The 22,572-nt window shown below is 40.8% G+C and overlaps 1 protein-coding gene across 3 annotated transcripts in view; it reads right to left on the reverse strand.

Annotated features, from left to right (window-relative positions):
• GALNT9 (polypeptide N-acetylgalactosaminyltransferase 9) overlaps positions 1-22,572 on the reverse strand; it is a 218,021-nt gene that overhangs the window by 57,900 nt on the left and 137,549 nt on the right. For all 3 annotated transcript variants that reach the window (XM_074844346.1, XM_074844344.1, XM_074844347.1), the window contains one exon: positions 17,217-17,334. In XM_074844346.1, coding sequence (XP_074700447.1) covers positions 17,217-17,334 — 118 coding nt within the window. The remainder of the gene's footprint in view (positions 1-17,216; positions 17,335-22,572) is intronic.

Genomic DNA, 22,572 nt, shown 5'->3' on the forward strand with positions numbered 1-22,572 from the left:
CCTGAGTAATAGGTTTTCTTCTTCTCATCTAGTCTAGGCTTCTCCTCTTAAGCAAGAAACTCCTCAAACCTCTAATGCTTGCCTTACTTTGAACATCCATTGTGAAAGACATTTATGAGCTTTCCTGGGAGTTGCTTAGGTACTTAAGAGGTCTGGTGTCCACAGCAGCACTGAGCTCATAAGTCACTGGCGCAGCTAGATGAGAGCGTGAAACATTAAGGCCTCGTGGAACTGAGCCAGGAAAGGTGGAGAGATAGGAGGGTGATGAAAAAGAATAAGACATATTGGCAAGAGCAGAAAACAGAAGGTGGAGAAAAGGTCTAAAGACTTGTCAGAAAGAAAGGATTTAGGATTGGAATAAAAGTTGAGCCAAGGTGGGAAAATTATCTGAATTTTCAACCTCCCCCTGCACAGCTCAAGACAATTTGGTCCTGCTGATTTGTCTCATGTGCTTGAGTAGCAGCTCATCTTCACTGTCCCCAGAAAACACTTCCTTCATTGCCAGCTCCGTGGACACAATACAAAAGGTGTCCAAACCCCAAAGCCTGCCCTAGAGAGGATGCAATGAGTGTTTCTCACATACCAGACCTGCCTTCTGGGGTTGAAAACTGAGGAAAGTCAAACATGTACCTCTCTCTGCATCTTGATTTCACGGTTCTCACTCTGGGGCCTGACATACAACCAGTGTGGTTACATTTACACCTTCCTTACTTCTGGTTTGGTTCTGTGCATCGGAACACTACCAGGCCTAACTGGCAGCAGATCTAGCATTTACCCTGGGGATTGTTGTGAAAGCATCTGGAGGTAAATAGGGATGTGGTTAACAGCCAGCCATTCACATTAGACTCTTTATGCCCTTTATTATCTGCATTGGGCAGGAGATACCATCACCAATGGCAGAAAAATAGGATACATATAGTCTTTATTGAAGACATAATGGGCCTGTGTTGATGGGGAAACATTGCATGAAGCCCTCACAGTGACAGAAGAAGAAACAGTGAAGAAATTAAGGCATGAAAAGGAGAGGGTTAGTATGTCCAATCTTTATTAATGTGGTAACAAGTGCAAAACAGCACTAGATTTACCAGAGTTTTTTCGAAAACAAGTGCCTTTCAGATCTACAGTAAATTAAAATCAGTGGCTGCTGTGCCTCTGCACTTAGAGAACAAATCCACCTCACCCTCACCCCATGCACCGCGAAGGTGTAAACATCTTTCAAACTGGGTTGGGTACTCCGTTTTGCTGTTTATCACAATTTAAGGAGGTCAATATGCAGCAGGTTGAAAGATTTATCATGCAATTTCTAGCAGGCTCATGGATCCCAATTTGTTATTTAAGGGCTTTCTGTTTTGCTAAATCACAGCACTTTCCTCATATCTAACAGGCTGTGGACATTCAGCTGATGCCACTAAAGAGTTTTTCCCCGTCTTTACTTATCAAAAGGCTAAGAAAAAGGTAACGGGATCTTTAAACTCCCTTTTCAGATGAAATTCACCCAGGTGACCATATCATCATTCCTCTTTTCTCTTGTTGTCGCATTTGCCTCAATTTCTTACGTTATCTGTGCCTTGACTCATTACTAAATGTTAAACTTAAAATGCTAGATTGCACTAGCCCTCCCTATCTGCTTTCTTTGCTTAAAAAAAAAAAAAAAAAAAAAAAAGATCAGTGCCCCACAAGGTACGCAGAATGAAAAAGTTTTGTGTGAAGGTCTAAGAAACATCTTAATAAGTGCTAGAATTTGCTATTTTTTCATGTAGAAACTGCCTTTGACATTTGACATGACAGGAAATGTTGCTTCAGTAAGATGGACAACAGGCTATGCTTAATTAAAACAGGCAAAGGGAATAGAAAGGGAGTGAAACTAACATACCACATTTGCACATCATTATATCCTCCTGAAGAGATGCTGAATACGGATTAATGAGGAACAAGAAAAATGAATCACATTACCCTTTGCAATTATTTTTGCTATGCTTCCTGCTGAAGACAACCAAGAGTAACCTGTGTAAATGAAAGTGCATACAATGTGAAGAGCTGCCGCTAAGCACAGGATGACACAAACCTGGGTCCAAATTCTGCTTTCTAAAACTCTCTTCCTACTTCCACTGCAACCCAGAGGAGAATGCATCAGCATGACTCTAGAAGAAAAACACACTGACCCTCAAGTTAAAAAAAAAATTCCTAGGAAGGAGCTGGGAAGGAGGAGACTGAAGAATCCTTATGTTGCTTGCATGGCATGGTAGGGAAGGTAATGGACTGATTCAGGTTATACTAAGTCTGGCCTAACATTTTGGGTACTCAGTACAGAACACTCAGGACTCGACTCCATTCTCTATTAGCTAAACCTCTCTCCCCTCCAGGGACAGGTAAGTTCATTTGAAGCAGCTGGTACAACCATAGGTGGTTCCAAAACTGACTCTACCAAGACCTGCCCTATTCTTTCAGGAGATACCTGTCAAAGCTTGGTTTGACATGTCCCATTCTGCACCCCTCCCCCCAAAAATTATTAATTACAGTTCCCTGGATATCATTAAGTTGCCTTCTGGCACTTCGTGAAATGCCCACATTTCAGCAGGTCTCAGTCCACACCTGACTCTGTTAATCACTACCTCCAGATGCTTGTTTCTTGTTTGCTTTACCTCATTCACTTCTCCAGTGGTTCCTCATCTAGACGTTTCTGGGTTTTTTGTTTGTTTGTTTTTTAAGATCTCTATCAGCCATTTTCTTTTCTCTTTTTTTATAGGTTAGGCCTGACTATGGTTATTCCCTGCCCTTGTAATTCATGTGTCACGGACATCAAGGGAGGCGACACAAAGGAAAGCAGCGTATGCAGTGAACTGAATAATCAGCTAACGGAATTTAGAAGATGATGGAGACAGTTCAAATAACACTGAACTATTAGCTCAATACACAATAGTTTACTACAGTTGACTGAGAAAATAAATGCATTATTGTCAAGTTGCTGGACATGCTGAACCCCAAAGACAGAATTCCAGGCACCAGGTAAGATTTCAGTCTGACAAAGAAAGATGGTCAAGATCCATAGCCTGTTCTCAAAGGGATGACTTTGGAGGTGGGTGATATACCCAGCTCTACACACAGCAGATCTTAAAGCAACTGCCCATCTTTGCAAACAAACATGGATTCATGCTAAAACTTAGGGTAGTGATGCCTGCAACAAGTAGCTGAGTATAAAACAACTTGATTTGCTTTCTGAATTTCTATTCCCACATGTTTTCTGGGGGTGTTGTCCCTACTTAAGGGCATTTTGCTTTGGGAGTTTGGAATCTAATTTTAAATAAAATTTCAAGACATACTATATGATAACCAATTCCTAATTGCTAGGTCAAACTAGATCTTTACAAATGAACAGCTGACAAAGATTCTGCATGTGTCTATTAGAGAGCTGACACCTGACTGCATAAACTATATTTAATAGCTGATACAATTAGATCCAAGTCTGTAGAGGAATTAGTTACTGAAGGTGATATTTTAACAAAAATCCATAGGGGATCATCACATACCTAACAGATATGCATTAATTGCTAATGTGTCTGTCGTACAGGAAAATGTGCTTCAGTGATCATGTTTCTGTACAAGGTAGACAATATGCAAGCTGAGAGAAAAATTCAGTTGTCTTTCCTGGTCTGGTTGTTCATTTGATGGAGGCAACATTTTTTCGGACTGGTGTGCCTTTCTTTAAGTAATAAATTCTGATCTCTTTGTATTTACTATAAAGAAGTAAAAACAAAAAAATAAAAAGCATCTGCAATGAGGATAAGGATGTCTTATTTTTGTGGATGCTTTAAAGAATTTGTCACAGTGCTAAAAAGGTAAATTATTTGTTTTGTATTGTAGTAAAGTTTGCAGAAAGTCCCAGACTACTCTCAAATGACACAGAACAACAGTTGGCAAAATGCTTTAGAAGGCAAAAATTAGATTTAAGTGAAATTTAAACTTACCAACAAAATGGCATTTTGGTAGGACAGGTGGATTACTGGGGAGGGAGCAGAGAGGTGAAATATATACAAATCACACAGCTGTAATTTATCATGTGAATCCATTTTCACAATAGTAAATTGTATGGCACAAAATAATCTCTGAGGGTCCATCTTTTGGATTACTTATGGTAGAGATTTAAAGGTTTACCATTTGAGAATTAATGTTTACAAGATCTGAAAACAATGGATGCTGTGAGCAGAAATACTGAGAAGGTCTTTTGTAGGCATGCAAAAAAATATCCTTACTAATCTGTGCAGCCTTTTTGACTGAAGATGCTTTGACTCTTAGGAGCAAATCCCTCCTCATTTCATCTGGCATGTGTTCAAGAAGCCCCAGTTCTAGAAATACTAATGCTTTTCTCTTATCTATTTACTTTAACAGCTTCTTTGCCTGATTCCTAAGTCTAGCACAATACTTCTCTGGCCCTCAAAATATAATCTTCATCCTCTTCCCGACTGCTTTGTAAACATTTATTTTTTTTCTATAATACCAGTAATCAGAAAAGCACACATTTTGAGGCTTGGAGCCACCTGCCTGCATTGGCTAATCTTTCAAGCGCTTCTATACCATTCTCAAAATCCTTCTTACTAGGCAGTTTGCTTCTTACCACTCAGCACTGGGGCTGACCCTTCTTTCTGTCAACACACCCCACTTTACCTTCGTTTTCTCATCACTGTTCTTAACACCCCAACCACACACACGGTGTGTGATGGATACCATCCATCTGGTGAAGCTCTTGTAAGAGGAAAGGCCCTTTCTCTTTCCCAGCCTTCTCTCTCTCAACCTCTGTCTATACTACCCTATTTCTACACAGGTAAAGAGATTTCTATATAAGTAAAAATCCATTCTTGTAAAAAAGTAAAAAACCTGTTCCATTCTAACACTACACGTATATGAGGGTGTATGAGTTCATCACAGCACCCAAACAGTTTAGCATATAAACAACAAATTTGTAATAGTCCCTTTTAAATTATACATATGCTATTGATTATGTATATTAATGAGACAATTTACATGCAAAAGCAATGGCTGTATATTTATAGTTAAGACAATTGGAGCTATGCAGAATGTTCACAATGAAAATTTAAAAACCACCTCATTTAAAGACTCTGTTCTGCTTTCATTTTGCAAAATTGATTGAAGCCAAAACAAAGTTTCTCCCTTTAATCCTTTTGCTACAAAATATAGCACTTCCATACATTCCAGCTTTTGGAGAAAAAAATGCCTCTGAAATTGTGCATTTTTGATTAACCCCGCTATGAAGTTCAGTGTTTCGGCATAAATCCAACTATTTCACAGAAGCCCTGAGAGAAGGAACGGCCCAAAATGAGCACTAGTCCATGACCTCCACCTACATATAAATATGTATACACAGACTTACATAGACAAACACACAGATGAGTTATCAAGATGGGGAGACAGAGTGTGTGTATGATGCTGCAGAAAGAGGGCAGGCTTAATTAAGGGGATAACAGTACATAGAAAAGAACAAGTCTACATGTTTGTGACAAAAAGTCTGGCTTTCTGATATGTCTTATATTGGAGAGAATTGTAATATTTGATTCTAGATTTAAGAAAACTGAAAGTTATTAGACAGAGATACATGAAGTAGTATCAGAAAAAACACCCTATCTGCATATTCTTTTCACATGCTCATTTAGCAATCAACAAAAGATAACAATTCCTTATTTAAAAAAAATAAAATAATTCATCAGTGATTGATATTGCTAGTATTTATGCGTAGGAGGGAAACAAAGAATCTCAGTTATGTTATACAGGAAATCATAGAGAAGAAAGCACGTACTGTAAGTCATGCAGGTTTCTCTAAATATCTGTGTTGATTTCCAAGTAAAAAAATCCCTGCAAAGCAAAGATTTGACATGCAAATGAATCATGGCTTGAAACTGTTGAGTACAGTATTACAGCACATGAAGAGCTACTTCCAACGCCCTTACTTTTATTTTAGTTAGAGACCTCTCTGCCTATGTCCACTCTTGGGAACCACATGGCCTGAGACCAAGCCATTTGAAAGCCACCCTGGATGGGTAGGGCTGCTGGTGGAAAAGGCAGTCAAAGCTCCCCTGCTTCATAACGCATGGTAACCCAAACTCCTCCTGACAAAGGAAATCAATACTTCATCAGGAGACGTGCCCCAGCTTGGCACAGAATCTCAAATGAACAAAAGGCCTCCTCCTGCCTGAAGATCACCCCCTGAGCACTGTATCAAAACTCACCTCATTTAATACAAGCATCTGCAGAGGATATTTTCCCCTCCAGGCCTCCCACGTCCTTCTTTAACATTTACTGTTTGAGATCAGTAGTCTATACAATTTATCGCACCTGTCAAGGCTAATTTATTCATGCGATCTGGCAGTAATCAAAAAGACTGAGATCGATGTGCCAGCAAGACCTGACATTTATTCATATTTTAAAGTCCCATTTGACCTTGAACTGCAGCTAACTGGAGCTGAACTTGTCAGCAGCTCTCTGAGGCTCACTGGGTCTGGCAGGTCAGCGCCTCCGGGCTAAAGGCAAAACGTCAGGGCAACAAACACTTGGACCACGAGCCCAAAGGCTGAACCACAGAGGGGTAGGGAAAATGGCATCATTAACAACGCAGTGGTCACAGACCCACCAGTCAATCCAGCACATGCACCGGTGCAGCTTGTACCTACGCATTCCTGCAGTACAACTGCTCAGGAGTCAATTAATTTCTTGCTGAGGGGAAAAAGGTGAGGGAAAGGAGAAAAGAAGGTATATGACTTATGTCTGCCTGCAGCAGCACAAGTAGGACACCCCAAGTTGTCCTCAGCAGACTGCTGCCAGGCTGGCCCCACGTGGGCCACTCGTGGTGAGTCAAGGGGAGGCAAAGCAAGAGACAGAAAATAACACCACCTTCCCACCCTCGCTGGGAACAGAGACAGTGGCTGGTGATCCAGCCACAAAGGGCAATGCAGAAGATATGTCAGAAACTCTGCAACTCACGAGGCACCCGCCAGCACAACGTGGCAAGATCAACTGGAGACAGGAACAGAAAAAACACATCTCAAGAGAACTGCTTTGAATGTGCTCTCGCACTCCTACTCAGGAAAGAGGCTTTAGAATTTGCTTATTCCTCTTGAAGTCCATCACCCTTATCCTCTCCTCACTCAATCATGCCCTAAAGGAACATAGGAATTTTAAGTACAGTTCTTTTAAAGCATGCTGTAACCTCCAGTAATCATTTCAGGCTTTGAATTCAGAACAATTAGTAGGGAAATATGATAAAGTCTATTTAAAATACTTTCAACCTGGGCTCTGCCATCAAGTGACTCTCAAACGTCCTGTGAGGACATCAATAGAGCTTTCTGCCTTAGTTTCCCCTTGGTTAAATGGAGGCGTACTTATTTATCTGCTCCCCCAGAATGTGCTAGGAATTATGGGCGTGACATGCTTTGATGTTATTGAATTGTTTTTCTGCTGATAGGAAGATATTTGTGTAAAAGACATGTTATTAGAGATGCAGAGAAAATCTAAGTGGCATTTTAGGTAGAAATATGCAGCTACAATTTTACTGAAACATGCAAATAGATTATTTTATTATAATCAAAACACTTAAAAACGTAATACACAGTTGCACCTGACACAGGTTTTGCAGACGTATTTTGATGCTTTTCTAGGTTCTCCTTGGCTGCACTTCTCATGCTATAAATTCTGTATGTCATATTAAATATGTTTTTTCAGTGAGATCTGCCTTTTCTAAGCCTAGAATACACATAGAAATGACAGATATGCCATTTTGTGTTTGTTTTCCCTTTCTTTCAAACAGCTAACAACTTTCTGTTAGGTTGGAAGAAAGTTTCCAATGGAAAGCAATTGGCATTTTGACCAATGCATTTGTGCATGTTATATATATGTCTAACACTGCCATGCAAGCTAACCTGATGTTCATGGAAGAGAAACAACGACATATGAGGATGCAAAGGTAATTTCTCTGCATGGATCTAGACTAGCTGCAGTATGCAAGCAGTGAAACCACATATGGAGCTATGTAAAGTTACAATAAATGTGGTAATAAAGCATTTCAGCCAACCTGTTTCCTTATTTTTCCTATGTAGGCAACAAAATTTGAGAGAAAGAATCTCTTGAGAGAGACTTGAAATATTTTATTGGAATTTTTCTTTTCATTTCCCTCCTTCCATACTAAAATGACTTAATTTATTTGTGCAGGAACAAAGCAGGAATTTATCTCCACAATAATGGTGAAAGAAGAGTACAGAACGAATGTGGCAAATGGGTGTCATCAAGTTTCCAACTCCTGGCAGCCAATATGATCTAAAGGCACATTACTGCACACATCATGTCCCAAAATACTGGCATGAAACATAGCCCCAGAGCTTTTAAAGGACACTGAATTGAGGGAAATTATATACCTCTGCAGGATGAGCAATTTTTTTTTGGTGGGTTTTTTTTTGGTTGGTTGGTTTGGGGTTTTTTTGTTTGGACAGCTGATGACTGCTATCCTTCTACAACATGACTGCAAGCAAATGCTCACTGCCACCAGTACCAAAAAGGAAGAGATCATAAAACTGAGACAAGCTTGGGAAAATATTTTAGGGTTTACTTGCAGGAGGAAGATTAGGTGGCAACAGGTGAACTGCTCATCTTCTCACTGCTCTGACTCTGTGCTAAGGACTGCCACAGACACATCTGTGTATTTTCTGTCCATGCTCAGCTGAACAAGGATCCGTTTCCCTTTGTGTCCCATTCCAGCCCCTCTATACCAGGTGTCATTCCTCTGTGAGCTCTCTGGGGGAGAAACTGTCTCTCCCTGCCACCTTCCTACGAGGTGTCTGGCCGACAGTGCCTTTCTGAAACATTAACTGCAAAACAAATAGTAAGAGCTCATCTGCACTCCCTTCAGAGGACATCTTCTGTCACTCTAGAGATGACAACTTAACCGCTCCTGGTAGTGTTTTGCCTACTATACAGTTAATATTATTATTGCCAATTGCAGATGGGCAAACTGAAAAGAAAGGGTAGGACATAGAGTCCTCAAGATCAGCTGGTGAGTATTCCCCAGTCAAATGCTTGACCTTGTGATACAGCACAGCTGCCCTGTCTGGGGGCTCCTTTGTTGTGAATATTCCCATTGCACTATGCAGGCCATTAAAACCAAATTTAGAGAAGACTTTGCATTAAAAGCTCTCATTGGTGGCAAATGTTCTGCTGCCTTCAATACAAAATAGTTTGTCTCTTTTCTGGACAGTGTTAAGTTGCTTTCTTCCTGCGTATTACATACACACAGATAATGACATAATTTTTTGGCACCAAGGAGAGAACCTTTATTCAACAACACAGGTACATGCATTATTCCTTCCCTGCTCCTGCTCCTCAGCTCAGAAGTATCTGTCACACAGGTCCACTCAACATGCTTTGCTCTATTCAGGCAACACTATTGCAAGTATAATTATTAGTTGGTCAGACATTTCTTTAGCAGGCTGCAAAAGATACAGTCAAAAACATCATATTGCCTCCCAAAGTTTTTCAGGCAGAATTAGAACAAAGCCAAACAAACCTAAACCCCACAACACTTCCCCCCTCCAAACCCACAACTCATCAAAGATCAGCTCTGTTTTCCTCATGCTGCCATGACAAGAACACTTCCACACGCCAGTGGTACAGATTTATATGGCTCTGTTTAACATCATAAATAATGGTGACGTGAATTTTCCTACAAAGGCAACACCTCAACAACAGATGGCAAGTTATATATTTCAATGCCTACATTCCCACCTCCAGACCCTGCACTCAAGCCTGGAGGATCCTATAAATCTGACAGCTCACCTCTAAGGCTGAAGTGTGTTTTCCCAAATGAGATGGTTTGCCTAGAGGATGGCACCTGGGAAAATCCTCCAACAACACAACCACACATAGGAGCCCTTGCCACAGCCACAGAAAACAGTTTAGGCTGTGGGTCTCACATCCCCTGCCTGCTCCTCAGAACTTACCCAAGCTGCTGGTCTGGGTCAGGGACCTCCACACAGGACACTGGCTCAAACCAAGGCTTTGCTCCAACTGCAGAAGCCTAAGCTGAAAGGACTCCTACCATCCTAAGAGCCCTCTATACTTCCTAGAGAGTGGGATTAAAACTCATCCCCTGAAAAACAAAAACCACCTGGGGAGCTAATCAAAAGGTCGATTAGAAAATGGGCATTTCCCTGCTCTAGGAACAGCTGGTATCCTGAAACACTTTTGCATTTCATTGTTTGAGTGGAAAGGCAATGTTTTCCATTGACTGATGTTATTTTTTTGTAAGAGTTCTGAAAAAGGTTCAAAAAACCTCAGAGAAACCTTTTGCCAGGTATGTTGGGACCTGGCTAAGGACTGACAGCTGGGCACCTCTGGGTACACAACAGCCCAGGCCAGGCTTTCAGTAATCAGCATCAACATTTAGAATTCTATGGAACATTCGGAGTTCTGGATGAGTTGTTATTTTGCAATAGAAAATAGGTTGTATCAGAAAGTTTCTGACCAGCTGTAGCTCATCTCTAGGCTTTTGGTTCAGTCTCATCATTAGGCAAGTGAAACCTATTTCAATCTCCACACAATTAGCACACTCAACTTCTCTGCATTTTTCCTCTCTCTCTCTTTCAGTTCACACTTGCCACTGCAGAGGAAACTGTGTTAGATTTAGATTAAACTGGCAGGAAAGTGGCTGAGAAGAAAGCAAAAAAGGCTAAGGAAGCATTTTCTTTCCTCAGTTCTTTCACTGTTGATCTCCCTCTGAAATTTCCAGCCTTGAGCTTTTATAATGTCCTAGTACATGAAAGAGTTTGTAACATAAAATGTTACAGTCGATGGAGCATGATGTGATATTGAAGCCAAATGGCCAGATGCTCTTTTCTGAGCTATTTCCAATGCTCCTGCTTTAGAGAGTGTTTTTAACGGTATTCACAAGCTCTAGTCCTGTAGTTTGCTGGCAATTTCATGCTAGAGCACCGTTGCACTATGTTCTGATGAAAACATTGTTTTCCATTCAAGGTTACAGTTATCTTCAATTTAATAAAAAGAAAAAAAAAAAAGAAAAACACACTATGGTTCAAAGAAATTGTAGAAAGGTAGGGAGCTGGATTATCTCCCCAGAAACAAGATTGTGCATCCCATTTAGAGTACAGTTAAGACTATATAAAAGATCTGGTTGGAGAAAAACCCAAGCGCTCTAAGTTAGCCGGAATGGGCCAAGGGCCATCTTTTAGCTGTTTGGCTTTCCTTTACACTGTTTTCACAATCTTCTCTTTCATGTGTGGGAAGACCCTTTACAGAGAAAATCCTCCGGTTTGAAACATGGTTGATGTCAGACATTTGAAACCTGGCACCAGGCGCTGGTTGTCACACTGGAATGCAGCCTGTCCTCTTCATCTGTTTTTTCATGGTTTTCTTGTTTGCTGACAGCACTGCATCTCTTTGGTTCACTGCACGGAGGTACAAGCACCAGTTACTGGGAGGATACAGCCACAGAGCCAGAACCAGAGTCAGAAGGGCTGCTAACAACTTTCTCCAAGCTGTTAATGCAGTTACTGCCCTGCGTAGCCCGTTGGGACTGGCAGCTGCACACTTTGGCAATGGGGGCAGCAGTGATTCGCGGTGACTTCGGACACTCCGGGGTTCAGCAGTCTGGGATTTAATGCCTGCATGACCATCTTCACTTACAACTAAGTTTGTCTCCTTTTCCAGACAGAACACATTATTGCTATATACAAATGTCAAGCTGAATCTCATCCTGTTTGAATCAATGAAACTCTGCTGGAATTAAAAGATCCTGAACATTTAGATGGGCAGAGGACCTGGTTCATCATATATGCACATCACCATAGAATAGACTATGCCAATCCCTGTTTTGAAGAGGGAAAGGAGCTGTGAATTAATGTAATCCAGGCACCACAAAACAAATCGTTTCATCATTTCTTAATGCTTGCCTTTACGAGCTTAACATTCTTTTAACTTAGGAAATGCCTATGAAAATGCTAAATTAAACTGGAGATGGAAAAGAGGACACCCTTACTTACACAGTTTATCTGCAGGGTGAGACCTAGGAAATTTATCACAGAGATCTTTGCAACCTGGGCAATGGGGCAATTTCCAATAACAGTAGATTACATCACTTATTAGGATTTTGTTTAGACACTGCAGAGTTCAGTGTAGAACTGGTCAGAAACATTTTAATAGCATTTAACTTCATGCTGAAAATGCTGATTTATTGCACCCCAGCGTGAACAGGCGTGTCTAAGGACAGAGTGCACTACATTTTTAGATGTCAGCAATTGTGAATTTTTGTTAACATCTTTCAAGTGATTAAATGTCTTCTAACTGAAAGGCTTTCTTTTAAAATTTTTCATTTTAAGCTGAATTAATTTATACTAAAAATTACAGCTTGTGAAAGGTCAAAATAAAAATGAAGTATTTTTGGATTTACCAAAATAAGACATTTTGATTAACCTGCATTTTTGTACAATTTTCGCTTGTATTTTACCACAGCATGTGGGAAAAAAAAAAAAAACTGAAATTTTGAGAAACTCTCCAGAATGGGGTTCCTACTTGCCTCTTAGCTCTAAGAGTAGGGGCCTGGCCTTATGAATCACACAGGGTAAAAAGCATTGCCCAGAATTCAGAATTAAACTTTGCTATACATAAACCTTGTGACATTTTTATTACAGCATACCAGCCTAGAATCTGCATTTAAAACACTGACTGCTCAAAGGAATCTAAATCTCCTTAGCTAAAGGTAATAAAATCAAGTCAAGAATTCACTACTCAACAATCCACCATAGCATTTCAGTTTAGAGAAAATGTAGTTCATATGTTTTTAAAGAAAGTAAAGCTGGGCCATATAGCGTAAGTTTGGAAAGTATAATGATTTGCTTGTGTATGAAAGTCCGTTAGGTAACAAGTTTTATTTCCTCATAAAGAGTTTTCAGTGAATCTGCATCATTATTTTTTTACAGTACACACAGTATTTCTGCAAAACCCAGAGGTGGGGCTGCACTGCTATGTACACAACCCATGCTTGCTTTCAGCTAGGCAGCTTGGCCACCATTAGCAATGTAATCACAACAGCAGAGAGCACAAATGATCTGAGCTTTTATCCTGTTTTTAGACAATTCTTTTCAATCCTGATGAACTGTGTGTTCCCAGGGCCATGCCCCTGCCGGTTGCAAAACTGGCCAAAGTTACCTCTGACACTTCTGCACAACCCAAGGTTACAGCTAACCTTAAAGATCCTAAGCTCTGATCACTTGAATTGACCATAGAGTTAATTTGTCACACTGGTACCTAGGGACATCTCTAATTGATTTCTCTGGCCAGGACCTCTTAAACACTAGGTTTCTTTAAGAAATCTCAAATTGAGTAAGTCATTAGTTTGGGGAGGAGGGGTTGTTTGTTGTTTTGGTTTTGTTTTTTTTCAAATCTCTGAGTTAGCACCTCTAAGAATTCATCAACCGATGCAGATTCCCTCCTTTGAGGTATATCACAGTGCTCTTGAGAATAAAGTAGTACAGCCAGTTGATGCTGGCCATAATGAAGATTTTTTTCACTTGTCAACGTGGCAACATATCTTTTGTTTAATTTGTTTGGGTTCTTAATGGTGGAAGCAGAATTTAATTTGTACTAGAGCATCCTTTAAAATAAATGTTTGATCTCTTCCCACCCACCATTACAGTTGATGGGTACAAAATAAAAAGAGCAGCAATTCATTCACCTTATCACCAGAGCACCAGAGGAAGAGGGATATTCTTAGTGCAATGATTAATGATTCACAATAAAAAGATGCATCATAAACGGCTTGTACTAGGTCAAATCATAAACTAGGCTTTTAATGTTTATATGATCCTTTCTAAATAATCATGTCTGTAGCTCTCACTAGGAAGGGAACTTACATGATGCTTGCAAACCATGCAGTTTCTTACAGGGTCATAATTTAGGACCCTCAATTAAAGGGATCCCTGTCTTCCTCTACATGCAAGCATTGCTTGAATTTCTCTTACTATTGGGACATCTCTCTGTACTACAGGTCAGAGAGACTATTTGATGTCCAGGAACAGCAAAGATGAACGTGATCTACCCTGAGTTTAGGGTGTCTTCTTCAGGCACAGTCACATCCACAGTTTTGCTGCAGGAGAAAGTACCATTGCTTTTCTTCTTCTCTGCCTCCAGGTCGGGAAAAGGACAGCTGAACCAGAGCTGACATGAAAACAGGGTTACCTACTGCTCACTGGATCCATGTGTATAGAAGGAGGCAGAGCAGTGATGTGGTGCTCGCCCGAATGCAGCTAACAAGCCAAGTTGCCCGTGTTTGTGAAGGGCACCTCATCCATATAGGAGTCAGCACCAATTTGACTTGGTAAATTCCTGGCCAAAATCAGCTTTTAGGTGCTCACAGACAATTCCCATCAGCTTCAGTAGCTGGTTGGTGAACACTAAGAGAATAGCACCGTTTGTCCATAACAGAATTCAGTCCTGTATTTATCCATCTTGTGGTGAAACTGTCATCTTTGAAAAATATAGTACAAGATGATATTATGTAAGTGCCCATCTATTTCCTTACTATCACAAGCCTGCAATCATGTCCATCTCCCTTTTATTTCCCAGAACAGCTGGTGCTTTTTCTCAACCAAACCAGAATCTCCCTGGCAAACAGACATTGGCTTCACTGCAAAGCTATCCCATTAGGAGAATGGCAGCTCTAACCGATACGAAGTTTACACAAAAAAATAATACGAATTTAAAAAGAACTGCAGAGCCCCAAATATTTTCAACAGATGTGGTAGCTCCCGTCAGTTTATGCACTGCTTACTCAATACAGAAAATCACTTAGATTAATTATTTAAATATTTCCATCTATGGAATTTAGAAAAGGGAAAACCAATAGTGGAATACCCACGATGATGATTTTTTAATAAACAGTAGATTTAAGGGGGATTAGCTGGGTTATCAAACAGTATCCTCCCAAATCAGCTAATTTGTTTCACTAACTTTCCCTATTTCACTTTATTAAAACAATTTAAATGACTGCTCATTAGATGCAATGTAATCTAATTCAGACACTCCAAGCCTAATCCTTTTTCTTTTCGCAGTAATGTGATAATTTGCAAAAAATTTAAAGGATTATTGTTACAGCTATTTTAAATAGGGACTGTTTTCAGCCAAATGTGTGCCACAACTTCCCTACCATTTTATTATTTATTATTATATTATTTCTTGCTCTTTATTCATTCAATCATTTATTCCTTCCCTTTCTGTCTTTCATTGCTCCACACAAGTGGAGTCACACAGGGGCAACAGCATCCCTCTGTGCAGGTGTAGGGGATATGCCAAATATCCACACGTGGTCACTGCACCAGGCTTTGGGAAAGGAGTGATTTTTTGCAATTTACTTTGAGATTCTGGAGTTAAAAAAAAAACCCTTTGTAAATTCACAATGATTTTATAAATATCCTAGAGGGAAGGGAGAAGGTTCCTGTGCATTTTCATGCCGCTAGTTCCTGACAGCACTGAAAGACACACAGGAGGGATCATGTGTAGGACTTGCAAATTAGGAGGTAGACGTTGTACATTACTTACCATGCTAGAGCCAGGCTGCAAACATAGAGTAACAGATCCATGCTATGGACATGCAGCTTATTTCACAATGAACTCACTCATACTCCTGTACTTTCATAAAGCCTTTTTCAAACAGTAGGGTTAATTATTCTTTATAGGACAAAAAACTCCTGACTAAAAAAAAAACCAACCCCAAAGAATGAGAGGTGGTTTCTGCAGACTTTTAACAGATTCCCTACCCCTGAAAACCTGTCCTCACTCACTTCAAATCCTTGTCTCTTCAAGCAAGTGCCATTTCATAATCCTATTAAAACCTTTGCCTCTGTTTACCAAGAGCCCTAATCGTACTCAGCAAGTTCTTCTCATCTAGGGAAGAGCGACAGCTTTCAGATTTCTTAGGAGGTTTATTCATCAACTATGCCAGAGTTTTGCCAGAGCGTTCAATCTATTCTGGAAGCAGCCATGTGGAAAAAGTTTCAAACAGCTCAAAGCCCTGCACAATGATAAAGGAAAGCTCACACAATCCTGGTAATAGCCTGACCCTCTTAAGGAAAATTGGATGATTTGTGGTAGCAGTTTTTCCGTCCCCTATGTGAATTCTGAACCTTAAAGTACAAGCAGTGTATTCACACAGTCCCATTACAAACCCTATCCCTCTTGCGATGCTGGAATAATAAATACACACCCATATGTGAAAATAAACTCTTGCTGCAATGACCTTCTTCCTCAGCCCACTGGTGTGAAGGAGTTTGTAGCCATTTTAGAAAAAAATCAGATAAAGAATGGACTAATTTGATGTTCAGTGTTTCACCATGAGCAGAATATATGCTTTAATGAGCACATTACATGCACCAGGGACGTGTTACTGTGAAGCAGGGAATAAAGAGTAAGGGGAAAATAATTAAACAGTCAGCTTTATAATGAGGAAACTGTGTTCATGCAACATTAAGTGGCCTAATTTTCAAGTACTAAGCAAAGACATGTTCCTGGGCTTCAGAAAGACTTGCTGGCAAGCACCACCTTGAAAACAAGGGCAAAGGATCACAAGTATCAAAACTCCTACAGGTCCAGAAGCACAGGGCAGACCCATGCTGTCCTGAAGTCATCTGTCCACACTTCGCACTGACCTATATGACAGGATCAAATACTTGTAACCCTGTAGTTCTTATACTATAAGGAGGACCCGCAAAGTTTTAAAATACCACAGCATTCATCATGCATGGTATGTAGAACATTACAACTGACTTCTACCAGCCTGACCTTAGTTTTCTGCTGGTACTGTGTCTGCTAGGCCACAAGCATACAACATCATCTAGGTGCAATGAACACATAAAGACTTAGTGTAGCTGTTTGCACAAGCAGAACTATTGGGAAAGGGGAAAATCTGTCTCACTGGGTTCAGACACTGACAGAATGAACCAATACACCATATTTCTGACTGTTATCAGTTCTCTCAAGGCCAGTAAGGCCAGGAACATTAATTTACTGGGACTGTCAGTTCCAGATAGTGTTGCAGTATCAATTACTTCAGCGTAATAGCCTATCAGTCAGACAGCACTTCTGTTGGGCCACAGGCTCCCCGTCTTTCTTTGCAAATGGACATGGCACAAAGTCTCTTCTTCGTTACTCACCCTCATGCCTAATTCAATGTTTTCTCCTCCATAAACCTCCATACCAGGGTCAAGCAAGCCAATCTCACCGAAATACTCTCGGTCCACTACAAATGAGCATCCAATCATGGCTGGTGTCCTACAGAGAGATTAAAGCAAAAAATTAAGTCATTTATTAGCTACTACAGAGCCCACCTCATAACAAATTTACACAGACAGTTCTTAGTCTTCAAGTTTACATTTTAGTTTTATCTATTAGTGTGCAGTCACATTGCACTTCATCCCCCAATAGACAGAGGACCTCATGGGACCAGAGCCACCCAAATAACTAGCACACTGCCAGACACACTGGGACCAGCTGTCTATGAGACAGACACAAGATGTGAAGTCAAGTACTCCATGCATGTAAGTGAAGCATCAGGCTGTTTTTCTTCTCTTTTTATAGATACAACCTCTGTGCTGGAGCTGAATTTCACCATCATACAGAGTATCTCAAGAAATAGACAACACTTTATTTGAAGATTAATACACAAAAAGACCCCATAGCCTTTGTTAGAAATGAGGAGTCCCCTTACCCACATATTAAAAGTAAGCGCATGTCGAGAGCCATGGGCCAATCATAGTGTGAAGTTTGGCAAGGGACCTCCTGGAGTTAACTCTAGCAGATACGTTTCAGCCTTTGTGAAGCTGTTCTATGATTAACATTTCTATGTTTGCTGAGGTCAGTCTTTAGGAAAGGAAAAATTTTCAGATGAAGAGTCTCTGCCCTCAGATCTGCCACTGACCAACTGGGTGATTTCAGATAAATCATTTCCCTTCTCTGAGCATCAATTTCTTTACGAGTAAAACTATGGTTCTGCTCCCCTTCACACAGAAATCTGAAACCTGTCACTGAGCAGCACTGCATGACAACAAGTTTTGAGATCATTTACCATATGAACACAAGCATTATTTCAATGCAATACAAGCTAGTGACATTAGCTGGTTTCATTTGTCCACATTTTCTTTGCATCTCTATACTCGTCACAACACCTGTCTTTAAAATTCAAGGTAGGACATAGGTTTTGCTACTAAAGCCCACAATTTAAAAATGTAAATTGACTAAATTTAAGGTGGAAAACCAACAAGAGCCTGCAGCTTCATGTTTGACTTGCAATTCAGCTGCAGGTTGCATAGTGCTGTTGTGGTTTAACCCCAGCCAGCAGCTAAGCACCACAGAGCTGCTTGCTCACTCCTCCCAGTGAAATGGGGAGGAAAATTAAAAAAAAAAACAGAAGTAAAACTCAGGGATTGAGATAAGAATAGTTTAGTAAATGAAATAAAATATATTATTAATAATAATAATAGTAGTAGTAGTAATGAAAAGGAAGATAACAAAAAGGGAGGAATAAAACCCAAGAAAGACAAGTGCTGCACAATGCCATTGCTCACCACCACTGACCGATGCCCGAGCAGCGATCCGCTCCCAGCCAACCCCCCCAGGTTCTATACTGAGCGTGACGTCCCGTGGTGTGGAATAGCCCTTTGGCTAGTTGGGGTTGGCTGTCCTGGCCATGCTCCCTCCCAGCTTCTTGTGCACCTCCTCGCTGGCAGAGCACGGGAAACTGAAAAGTCCTTGGTTTAGGGTAAGTACTACTTAGCAACAACTAAAATATCAATGGGTTATCAACATTATTTACACACTAAATCCAAAACACAGCACTGTACCAGCTACTAGGAGGAAAATTAACTCTGTCCCAGCTGAAACTAGGACCATTGCCTACTGCAAGATCATGGGTAGTCATCCTGCAGTCTGATCTACAGGATGTGCCCAGGCCCTGGGACAGACCCCCCCATTTTAGTGGGATCCCAATAGATCAGACTGCTGAATCAGAAAAACTGTAAAATAATTTGAGAAACTGAACACTTCTGGAGCTGACCTGAATGAGCTGTGCTCCCTCTTCCATTGAAAGGGAGGTGATTTTGGACCATCTGGCAGATACAACATCATTCCTAACAGTGCTATTGTAAAAATACATCAGGAAAGCTCTAGTTTATGCCAATTTTCTATTTTCTAGTAGAATAGAGAATGTTCTATCTATGGCCCAAGCTTATATATATACACCATGAAAATGCCCTATAGAAACAACAATGATGGAAAAGGTGTAAAACCTATTTTAAGTAGTTTCCTTTGTAATGCACTAACATTATACTGTCACTATGAAGTCTCTCTTGTCCCAGATACCTGCATGTTTCTTCAATTTGTACAGAAAGCTATTCCAAGGTATTTGCCCACGACATCTGAGAAACATATTCATGAGCCAGTTTTCCACACATGTGGAAAACTGTCCTGGCTGGGAAAATGAACACATATTTTTACCCATGTATCGGTGGATCCCTCTGGTAACAGCAGGTGGCTGCTGGAATGGTGTTATCACATCAGGTCCTTTTTCTCATCAGCAGTTCACCATTTCTACAGCAGGAAGTTAAAAAGGCTTCAAAAAAACGGCCAAGGTATGGTTAAATAAAACAATTCTTTGCTCCTGGGCCTAATGCATATCCTGACATTGCAGAACACAGTCTAACCTATGGCAGGAACTATTTGGTACCCTTGAAAAGGTTCATTTGCTGAAGTGCTGCTATTTCTTATCTGTAATGGATTCTGCTGTAGCACTCACATTACTGGTACCGCTTCAGCATCTCTCCCTTGCACTTTTTCTCAGTTTGCAAGCCATTGCAACCTCTCAGATCATTACAAGACTATACTGCAGTGCACACTATCCCTCTCATGTTTTCTCTGCATAATTGAAAAAGGCAGCTGTTGACAGAAACACATTTGATCGGCCCTGTTTCTGACAAAGTTGAAATAGCTTGATTAACTCTCACGTTCCACCCTTACAGAGTGAGATGCATTCCCTGGATCATGAGCTGGGGGGACGAGATTCAGTGGTGGTTACAGAGGCAAACATCTGGCTTTCACAGATGAATTCAGACTGAAGTGGGGCTCTCAGCCAGATCCCTGTGACCATTCAGTCAAAAAGGCTGGAGGGAAACTGAGGCCAGATGTCACAAACTCTACCAAGAAACTGCAGCAGGGTCACCACCAGCACCCTCATGCTTGCATCACTCCCACACCCCACAGCCCCACTTTTGTGTGTGTAAGAAATTCCAGAGCTTCTCTGTTTGGTGCTGTTATTTGTGAAGACTTTCTGTTGAATCAGTCTCTAGTTAGAGCTCTCAGAGCTCTATGAACACCATGCATGGTCCTGGGTACTCCTGGCTGGACACATCCATCTTTGGTTGATGCATATACTTATACACCAGGATCTTTGCAAGATGAATAGCATTTATAAATTCAAGTTATTTGGTAAAATGCATCTTCTTGCTTATAGTTTCTAGAGCTATGCGTGAAGACAGACTTGCCTAAAAAGGCTGAGAGCTCTCCTGTACGCAGGACCAGACATATCCTATATATATCCCACTGTCACAGCCCCTATCACTGAAAACCACATTTTAGGCTACCGAAGAATAAATTTGGTCTAGAAGGACATAGCCAAGGGAAGGGAATTCAGTAACTCTGAATAGAAATAAGCCTTTTAGGGAATATTTAGGTAATTCTTAAGTGTTAACCATGATGGAAGAGGGAAGGAGGTGGGGGAAAGAAATACATGCCACTTTCTTCATCTTGCTTTCTATGCATTTAAAGTTAAATACAGGCTTCACTGGATTAAGGCTAGAGCATCACTGTTTAGCAAAACTGAGCTGCTAGTTTGGGCTTAGACTCATTCTCTTTCCAGTCCCCCACCCCAAATCCTCTGGAGGCAGCTCCTTACAGCAGTAGGATGCTCCCATGAGGACATTTCTCCTTCTTTCCTAATGAGCAATGGTACCACTAGGCTTTGCAGACTGCTCTCAGGTGCTGGAATCTCTCTCTCTGGGGGACAGATTTTTGCAGCTGTTGGCTCTGTCCATTAAAACACTGACTTGTTAATTGAATGGGGGTGGGAAATACATTTTAGATGCAACTACATAATCATCACTCACAGATGAAGGCCACTGAGGACTGCCTTGCAACTCCCTCTCTCTCTTCTAGGTTTTATTTCTTCTCATTAGATATATTCAAATCCAGACTCCACAAACCTTCATGGCTTATTCAGAAAAAAAATGTTTTCAGGAACGAGTAACAATAGCATTGGAATGGTAGAAGGAACCGCATCCAGCTTTTTGGAGAAGCCAGTCAAAAATTGCCACCATCAGTGCCTTTCTCTACCTGAATTTGGCTGCCTGCAGCCACTGCTCCCCTGCACAGCAGCACGGCTGCAACCCCAGCGGCTGAACTGAGAAGCCTGTGGCTCTGCCCAGGCCACATCCTGACATGATGGAAGAACTTCGATTCTGTGCCTACGATGCACAGTATTGAATTTTCTGCATACTGCATGTTCAACATTTCCAACAGGTTCAACCAGAGTTTTGGGCACTCAGTCCTCATCAAGCCCAGGCCCTTAACTTCCCTGTGCTTTGACTGACCCAGCTGTAAACTAAGTGTAATGCGATTGCACAGCCCAGTGAGCTGGTAACAGTGCTGTGAGCTGGGGGACCCTGACTCTATTCCCAGCTCTGTCATTCATCTGGTCTTCAGTGAGTCACCTCCCTCTGCCTCTGTTTCTCCATCTGTGAAGCACACATAATAATATGGGGTGAAAGCCTGAGAACTGCTTCAGCAGCTTGAAAGCCTAAATTTCACTTTTAAAAGCACTTTAAGCATTTAGGTGGATAATTTTATACTGGACTACAGTGTTACACTGACATATTGCAAACACTTTTAAAAAAAACATGCTCCCCAAAAAGCATGAGGCCCTCACTTTGCTGTCATCACTGTTTTTTTCCAGTACCTGAACAACTCCAGTATATCTACCACTTTTAGTACAGTGCAGCAAAGACTTCCCTTGAAAGTCAGAAATGGATGTATGAGTAAAAGCATGTCTTAAACACTGCTTACTAGCCAAGGGTCAGCAAATGAGAAGGTGCATGCCCTTAGCACTTCACAGCTTCAGAATAAAATATATTAACCTAAACCACATCTGCCACATATAAAAGGACCTTTTTCCTGAAGTCATGCACTTTCTAGTAAAACAGTGATATTTTTAGAAGGAAGGTATCACAAAATAGCAATTAGAGGTGTCCTATTTTTTACCAGCACATCAAAGGTGTTGGGAAACTTAATTGGTCTGTGGAATATTCTTTGACACAACAGAGGATGTTATAAGCATTAATTATAATCAACAGCAGCACTCAAAGGATAATGTTTTTTGCAGATAAAACCTTAAAATGCAGCATAGAATAGTATTGATTCTGCACTGGAGAAAGGTAGAGCGTAGTCAATTTGTGGAAATTACCT

This window comes from Strix aluco, chromosome 18 (genome assembly GCF_031877795.1).
Source record: "Strix aluco isolate bStrAlu1 chromosome 18, bStrAlu1.hap1, whole genome shotgun sequence".
NCBI lineage: Eukaryota > Metazoa > Chordata > Aves > Strigiformes > Strigidae > Strix > Strix aluco.